Consider the following 8,117-nt stretch of genomic DNA (forward strand, 5'->3'; position numbering starts at 1 on the left):
CTATGTTCTATGATTTATTTGTCTATGTATGGTATAATTGAGAGTGATGGATACTAATGTTCAAATTTTGTTTGGAAATTTTATTTGCACAATTTTATATTGTAATTTATACATTTCTCTTACATACGTTTTAAAGTTCAAAAGAATATATCTTGAAAAATTTAAAAGATTATATATATATATATATATATATATATATATATATTTATTTAGTTTGTGTGTTGGATTATATTGATATCAAATTTTTAATATTCTAATGTTACAATAATAAATTTATAAATATAAACGTTTTTTCAATAAAAAGTTAGACATGTAAAATATTATATCAATGATGTATAACATAAATTTATTTGAAAAATATTATATTTCATTTTAAAAAATATTTTTTAATTTATAATATATACCATATAAAATGTTACGTGTGAATAAATGTTTATCTTTTTTTAGAAATTGAAATTTTTTTATACATTTCCTTCGTAAACTAGAAAGGGCAAGTTGCTTGAATTTGTTAATTTGCTTCCATAGTGATTCTTAAGTCACTGTCCCCCTCAAAATAACCTACCGAACCTTCCTTGTGAATCCAACCGTAAAATTAATGAATTAATGATTTTGTTTTATTAAACTTGCATTCATGACTCTGTTCATTGAACTTGCTCTGTAAATAAATACTAGTAAATTAATGAATTCAAAAATTTCATTAGTTTTTATTAAAAAAAATTATTTTTTTCCTCTTTATGTCTCTTATTAAGACCGTCCTTATATAATACTTATATCAATGAATAACTGGTGAACTTAATTTTTTTTTATATTTACATTTATCAATATTTGCTTATAGGTTCATAATATGGATATTTAATGTCAGCATCAAAACTTATTTTCAATTCTTGATATTAACATAAGAAATGTGTAATTCAAAACTCCAACAGTGTTTCCCACTTTGGAAGTTTCTAAATCTGACCAGTTTCCCATCAAACATCGTACCAATCCCATTACAAATTTAATATGTACCAATTATCAGACATAATGACACTACAAAATTTTAAATTTTTAAATTTGAAAGTATTATATATTTTTTTATAAAAAAAGTATTCAAGTGTCAAAATTATTTAAGAGAACTTTTAACCTAAGTCACATATTTTCTTTTTTACAGATCAATTAAACAATACACTCTAATAGAAAATTTTGTTAAACACTACCAACTTAGGTAAGGACATAGTGCAGATTTTCTAATATGTTAATTGTGTACTTGGTCAAACATTTGTGATATTGATTATGAATAATGTTTTTTTATACATTAATTTGATTCAGTGGGTTTATTAAGCAATAAATAATTGTTTTATGATGTTTTTAATATTCTTATTCAAATTAGAAACGAATCAACACTTTTATTTTTTTGTAAGACCTGATTCATGACACTTTTTAATTACTCTTTTAGATTAAAACAATTTAAATTAGTGAGAATTTATAGAAATTTTAGAAAGAGAAAAGCATTAATGGTAAAAATAGTTTCTTAAGAAAAAAATTATTATCAACTAATATAATTACTTTGCTTAATATGATAAATTAAACCATTGAGAAAGAGATAAAATATAAATATGCATTAAAGATAAATTCCACCCAACAATTATGAAATTTCTTAAAACTAATTTGGTAAAAAAAAGAAACTTTTTAAAATGTGGGTTTATTTATTTTAAACAGAAGCCAATAAAAGAAATAATAAGTATATTTGTTCATTTTAAAAAAAAAAAGAGTTGAGATGAATAAACTATAAAAGTAATAATATTGTTATTTGATTAAATATTTGAAGAGTGTAGATATAAAATTTTGCAGTTGAAATAATGAAAAAGAAAAGGTTTCTGGTATGCATTTGGTGGAAGAATAATAGAAAGAAAAGAAAGGGCACTTTGTATGTTCAGATACATTGCACTTAGGAACTTTTGCATTCATTGCATCCGAATCTCTTTGTTTTCACTTTCAATAAAAGCCTCACTTTGGCAAACGCAAGCCCCTCATTTCTCTTTCCTTCACTTTCTCTCTCTTTTTTTGCCCTATCTCATAGGGTTTTCCTCCTTCTCCCTCCTTCTTCCTCATGCATTTTTGCTCTTACGAGTTCTTCTTTGTCGTCACCCTCTTCTTCTACGCTATCCTTCAACCCTTCTTTTGTGAGGACCACTCCAGATTTCACCTCCCGGGGTTTTCTGAACTGCGCCCATGTCTCAAGTCTTCAGCTTTTCAGGTACCTTTTTGTCTGATCGCTTCTTTTACCCGATTCAATTCATGGGTCTCTGGCTGTTATGCTTGTGGTTATTTTTGGAGGTTGCCTTAAATGTTTATTTTCTTGTTTGGTTGGTCAAAGATTATTATCTGGGTTTTAAGTGATGAATTCTTTGAATCTTTGTCTTTCTCGGTGGATCTGATGAGAGATGGGAGGAGATTCAAAGTTTTTTTTTTGATAGTGAGATAATTTAACTTTGGATTGGCCTAATGGTATTTTTTTGTAGTTGTTTTCAGTCTTTCGTGAAAATTGGATCTTTTTTTTAGATTATATAGCAGAAATTTCAACTTTTGAATAGTTAATCCTGTGTACAAAGGTGAATTTTGTCGGTAAATAGTCTTTGGATCTTGTTTTTGAGGTCACTTGGCAGAAGGTTCATCTTTTGAGTGGTTAATCTTGTAAGTTCTGCAAAATTTTCAGAGTTGACCTTTGGAAGCTGCTACCTTTAGATGTTCATGGATATATATGGTTTCTTTTGTATGCTCAAAACTATCGCTCATATGACAGATGCTTTTTTTGTTTTAGTTGTGGAAATTTACATTTCCTCGGTGTGTTTTGTGCGTTGTTTTTTTTTGCGATCTTGACCTTGGACGTAATTGATTTTCTTTTTCTTTTCAGGAAATGATGATTTTTACCCTGGGGGTCGTATATATCCTAACCCCAAGGAACCATGTCTCTTCTTGTCTCTTGGCCGTTCTGTTGATTACTTTCCTCTTCAGAAGAGATCTCGCTTCAGTGTTCCCTTTGATATCAATCGAGAGTGGTTTGATGAGCCGAAGCAGAAGGCATCTATTGAATCTTTGCCAGATGAATGCCTCTTTGAGATCCTTAGAAGGTTGCCTGTTGGCCAAGATAGAAGCGTCTGTGCTTCTGTATCCAAGCGCTGGCTTATGCTTCTAAGCAGTATCTGTGAGAATGAAAACTGCAACAATGGAAGTACCATAGGTGATAATGTGGTTGGTGATGATGATGATGAGGGATTTAGCAACGAAGGATATCTATCCCGAAGCTTGGAGGGAATGAAGGCAACAGATGTTAGACTTGCTGCCATTGCTGTTGGAACAGCCTCTCGAGGAGGGCTGGGGAAGCTTACAATTCGTGGATGCAACTCAGATCGTGGGATGACTAATGTAGGTCTCAAGGCCATTGCTCATGGATGCCCTTCTCTGAAGGTTTTCTCTGTGTTTGATGTTGCTACTATTGATGATGAAGGCCTAATTGAGATTGCTAGCGGGTGTCACAAATTAGAGAAACTTGACCTTTGCAAGTGTCCCAATATTTCCGACAAGACTTTAATCGCAATCTCAAAGAAGTGTCCAAATCTGGCCGAGTTATCAATTGAGTCATGTCCCAACATTGGTAACGAAGGTCTACAAGCTATTGGGAAGTTGTGTTCCAATCTAAGGTCTGTATCAATCAAGGGATGCTCTGGAGTTGGCGACCAGGGAGTTTGTGGCCTCATGTCTTCAGCTTCTTATGTTCTATCAAAGGTGAAGCTTGAGTCGTTGATGGTGTCTGATCTCTCTCTAGCAACGATTGGGCATTATGGCTTTCAAGTTACCAATCTTGTCCTAAGTGACCTGCCAAATGTCAGTGAGAAAGGATTCTGGGTTATGGGTAATGGCCGTGGACTGCAGAAACTGAATTCAATCACAATCGAATGCTGCCAAGGTTTGACAGACACAGGGATCGAAGCTATTGGAAAGGGTTGTCCAAATGTGAAAAACTTCCAGCTTCGTAAATGTGCATATCTGTCAGACAAGGGGTTGGTATCACTTACCAGGGCTGCTCTATCAATTGAGAGCCTAAAATTGCACGAGTGCCACAGAATTACCCAAATTGGGCTTTTCGGTGTCTTTTTTCACTGTGCTGCCAAACTGAAGGTTCTTACTCTGATTAGCTGCTATGGGATCAAAGATCTGGAAATGGATTTGCCAGCAATCTCTCCTTCTGAATCGTTTTGGTCCTTAACAATCCGTGACTGCCCTGGATTTGGGGACGCTAATCTTGCACTACTTGGAAAGCTGTGCCCTCGTCTTAAGCATGTTGAATTGAGTGGACTTCAGAGAGTAACAGACGTAGGGTTTCTTCCTCTGCTGGAGTGTTCTGAGACTGGTCTGACAACAGTTAATTTAAGGGGGTGTCTAAATGTGACGGACAGAGTAGTTTTGTCTATTGTGAACTCATATGGATGGACTCTTCAGGTGCTATGCCTTGATGGTTGTACAAGAGTCACCGATGCTAGCATGATGGCAATTGCAGGCAATTGCCCGGTGCTGTCTGATCTTGATGTTTCCAAATGTGCAATCACTGATACCGGTATTGTAGCTCTTGCAAGCGGAAAACAGTTCAACCTGGAGATTCTTTCTTTGGCAGGTTGTATATCGGTTTCAGACAATAGCATGGCGGCATTTAAAAAATTGGGTCAATCCCTTGCAGGCTTGAATATCAAGCGTTGCAGTGCAATCAGCAGCCGGGGCGTCAGCAAGCTTCAGGAACATCTCTGGACGTGTGACATCCTCAACTGAACAGGAAATGCCTCAGCTTTTATAGTTAGTGTTGTTCGTTAGTGTTTTTGGGTTCATTCGCGATGGATCTTTGTCATCCACTTCTCGGTTCTCCTTTTCCAGAGGTTACAGTTATATTTAAACCCCCTTTTTTTTTCAGGTGTCCTTAATTGGAAATCTGTTGAAAGCTTTTTGGCATTCATTCTATCGATGAGATGCCTCTTTTATAATGACTGTATCTCTGTGAGCAATAGTTACCGGGTTCTGGAGTTTTAGGTATCCCTTTTCTAGTGTTGGCATCTGATGTTTTTAGCAATGCTTTGTATCGGTTTTGCCACCATGTGTGTCCTTTGTCTTTATTTCTTTGCAGGTGTATGTAACGAGTGTGTGTGTCCAGTGGTGTTTACCCAAATTTTCACGTACATGAGCCATGTGGCATGCGTGTTGTTTGGGACTAAGTTTTATAGTCAAGGGGGCGTCTTGAAGTTCCAGTTGTTACTTTGACAGTTCAAGGTTATGAAGCCTTTTGGCTTTGGCTATGGCAGCCACATGTGCAGGTCTGTCATCACAATCCTTTTCCCTTTTGGGGGATGGCTTGTTTTTTACCACCAAACCCTACTTTTTTAGGCTTCATTTTTTGGAACTCTTCATTGTAACTAACCTCTATATGCCCCTTGTACTCTATGTTTATTTTATGAAAATAATGAATCAAAATTTGGTTCCTTGGTGAAAAATTCAGCCAATGGCACGTGCAGTTCACATGCATTCTCATTAGGCCATTATTAAAAAATGACATGTGGTAGAGCAGTAGTGAAACATTGTCATGTTATTATCTATTAACCAAAATCCCAACTTGGATCCACTTCATCCTATTTTAACAAAATTCAAACTTTCATATTTACTCTATTCTCAAAAAATCATTTTGAAATCAACTTTAACAACTTAAAGCATAATATCTCAAGGACTTTGGTTGTATGTACTTATAATTTATTCAACCATTTAATTTATAAATTAGTGACGAATTTCTACTGGTTGTGAAGGACAATCAATCGCAAGCTTCTTTTTCATCAATCATTCTCTATCGTGTACATTAAATCATTCAGAAGAAATATACAGCTAGAATTAGTCCTCGCACAACTCATTTGATATTAAAGAACAAAAAAATGATATGATTATTAAAAAAAGGAATATGATAGCTATCCTATAATATGTTTATTTCATTTTTTATTGTGTGGTTGAAAGTCGTTGGATGCATAATGAATATGATGTTAATAATAAAACAACCACATGATTGAAAAATCTACTTACATGTATTGCGTAGTCAATATTAGTTGAAAACAGCAAACCACAAACGCTCTTGGAATCCGAATTAGTTCAATTAAATCTGTGTTCACACGTTGGTCAACATAACCCTGCCAAAAACAAAAAATACAGATATTGGGACAGCCAATAGATGATGCAGCTTCCAAACTTGACATGTGGATAATAAGAGTTAGTCTTAATCATATAATTGTTTGATTTTTTTACCTTTAACATTTTTGTAAAAACTATAACAATAGTGAGTCATTTTATACCTCAAATTTGATTGAAAGTGTTAAAATCGACTGCAGCGGAATTATTAGCGTGGAATAACAAACCAAGAGGGTTTTAAAACAAACGCGTGTCTTTTAATTTCTACTCAATTAAACTTACTACGCAAATAATAGATATAAATAAAAGAGTAAGGTTGAGAGAAATTTGCACAGATAATTTTATCCTGGTTCGGATCACACGGATCCTACGTCCAGTCGCTTATCTCAAACAAGATAAATCTTTTTCACTATCACAAAACAATTACAAATATTAATACAGAGAAAAACAATTTGTAAGAGTTTAGAAATACCACACCTCTCTTGAAACCACAATAGATGAACTTACACCTCCTTTGAATCTTCACAAAGGATGACCACCTCCTCCGAATACTTCNCGNAGGATGAAACACCTCCTCCGAATACTTCACGAAGGATGAAACACCTCCTCCGAATACTTCACGAAGGATGATCCTCTTCCAAACACCTCCTCAGACGCACCAAGGATGAACCAGCTATTCCTCCGTCACCGTAATTGCAATGTACCAGCACCACAGACAAGAGTTTCCTTAGCTGAACAAGAACACACACTTCTCAAAGAGTTCTGAGTGTTTTTTGCGCAAGGGAAGAGTTGTTGTTGATGGATAAAGAGAGCCTATTAATAGGCTCAAGCAAAAACTCTTCCATTCTACGAAACTGGCCATTTAACGCATTTAATCGATTAATATTAGTGTTAATAGATTAAAATAAGTATAACGGCTAGTTTTTCAAATCAGAAACCTCCAACGGCTAGTATTAATCGATTATTCTCAGGATTAATCGATTAATTAATCGATTAAAACTTGCTTTAATCGATTATTCCAAAGCTGATTGGGTTTTGGCTTCTGCAACGATTTTAATCGATTATATCAAGGATTAATCGATTAAAACGGGGAAGATTTGATTCTAAACAACAAATACAAAATATAAAGGTACAAGAATCAAAATCTAAGTCCTAAACAATTAAAATACAATTATTACAAAAACTTTTCATAACAAAAATAAGTCTTCAAAGGATCTTCATGAATCTTGATAAATCTTGACTTGATTTGGACATCATCAAAACTTCATCTTCATCATTTTGCTAACATTCTCCCCCTTTTTGATGATGATCAAAAACTCCTTTGAATTAAAGCTTTTAGTAATAATCTGAGTAAGAACACAACTCATGAAAGACAAGGGCATTAGTGGATAACAATAAGCTTTAAGATATTTTCTCCCCCTTTTTGATCATAATTAAAAAGTTGTGTTTCGTGTTCTCCCCCTAAGATAATACTCCCCCTTAATAAAAGCATGTATGCATATGAGNNCAATATATTTCAAATTTAAATATTTNNTCAAACATACAGAATAGGAGATTTAAAACATATAATTTTAGGATAAAGAATTTATTTATTTATTTATTTTTAAAAAAAAATCATACATTGAACCATATAATATAGGAATTTTAAAGCATACAAAAATATGGCTAAATTTTCAAAAATGCACAAAAGGGCACAAAATAAAAAAAAATTCAATCATAAGAGATCTTTAAAAATCATAGATCTCTTCTAATGTTTACCCATTTTGATATATCTCCAAATCCGTTGTGTAATGATATTTGTTGAGATCTTTGTCTTGGGGATTATCATCATTCTTCTCTTCTTTTGTTGTCTTCTGCAAGTCTTCATTATTACCTGCATCTGATTCAACTGACTCAAGAGGTTTTACCTCAAGGTCCACAATTTT

General features: G+C 33.7%; 1 protein-coding gene across 2 annotated transcripts; it reads left to right on the top strand.

Moving 5' to 3' along the window:
• The first annotated feature begins 1,936 nt into the window (after positions 1–1,936).
• LOC106762211 (EIN3-binding F-box protein 1) lies at positions 1,937–5,525 on the top strand. Of its 2 annotated transcripts, XM_014645984.2 has the most exons (3): positions 1,937–2,236; positions 2,894–4,807; positions 4,943–5,525. In XM_014645984.2, the coding sequence occupies exons 1-2, from the start codon at positions 2,212–2,214 to the stop codon at positions 4,801–4,803; spliced, it is 1,935 nt and encodes a 644-aa protein (XP_014501470.1). In that variant the 5' UTR covers positions 1,937–2,211; the 3' UTR covers positions 4,804–4,807; positions 4,943–5,525. The 2 variants fall into 2 exon arrangements, with proteins under 2 accessions (XP_014501470.1, XP_014501469.1); XM_014645983.2 differs by having other exon boundaries at positions 1,938–2,236; positions 2,894–5,525.
• The last annotated feature ends 2,592 nt before the right edge of the window (positions 5,526–8,117 follow it).

The sequence above is a fragment of the Vigna radiata genome, chromosome 5 (genome assembly GCF_000741045.1).
Source record: "Vigna radiata var. radiata cultivar VC1973A chromosome 5, Vradiata_ver6, whole genome shotgun sequence".
Lineage (NCBI taxonomy): Eukaryota > Viridiplantae > Streptophyta > Magnoliopsida > Fabales > Fabaceae > Vigna > Vigna radiata.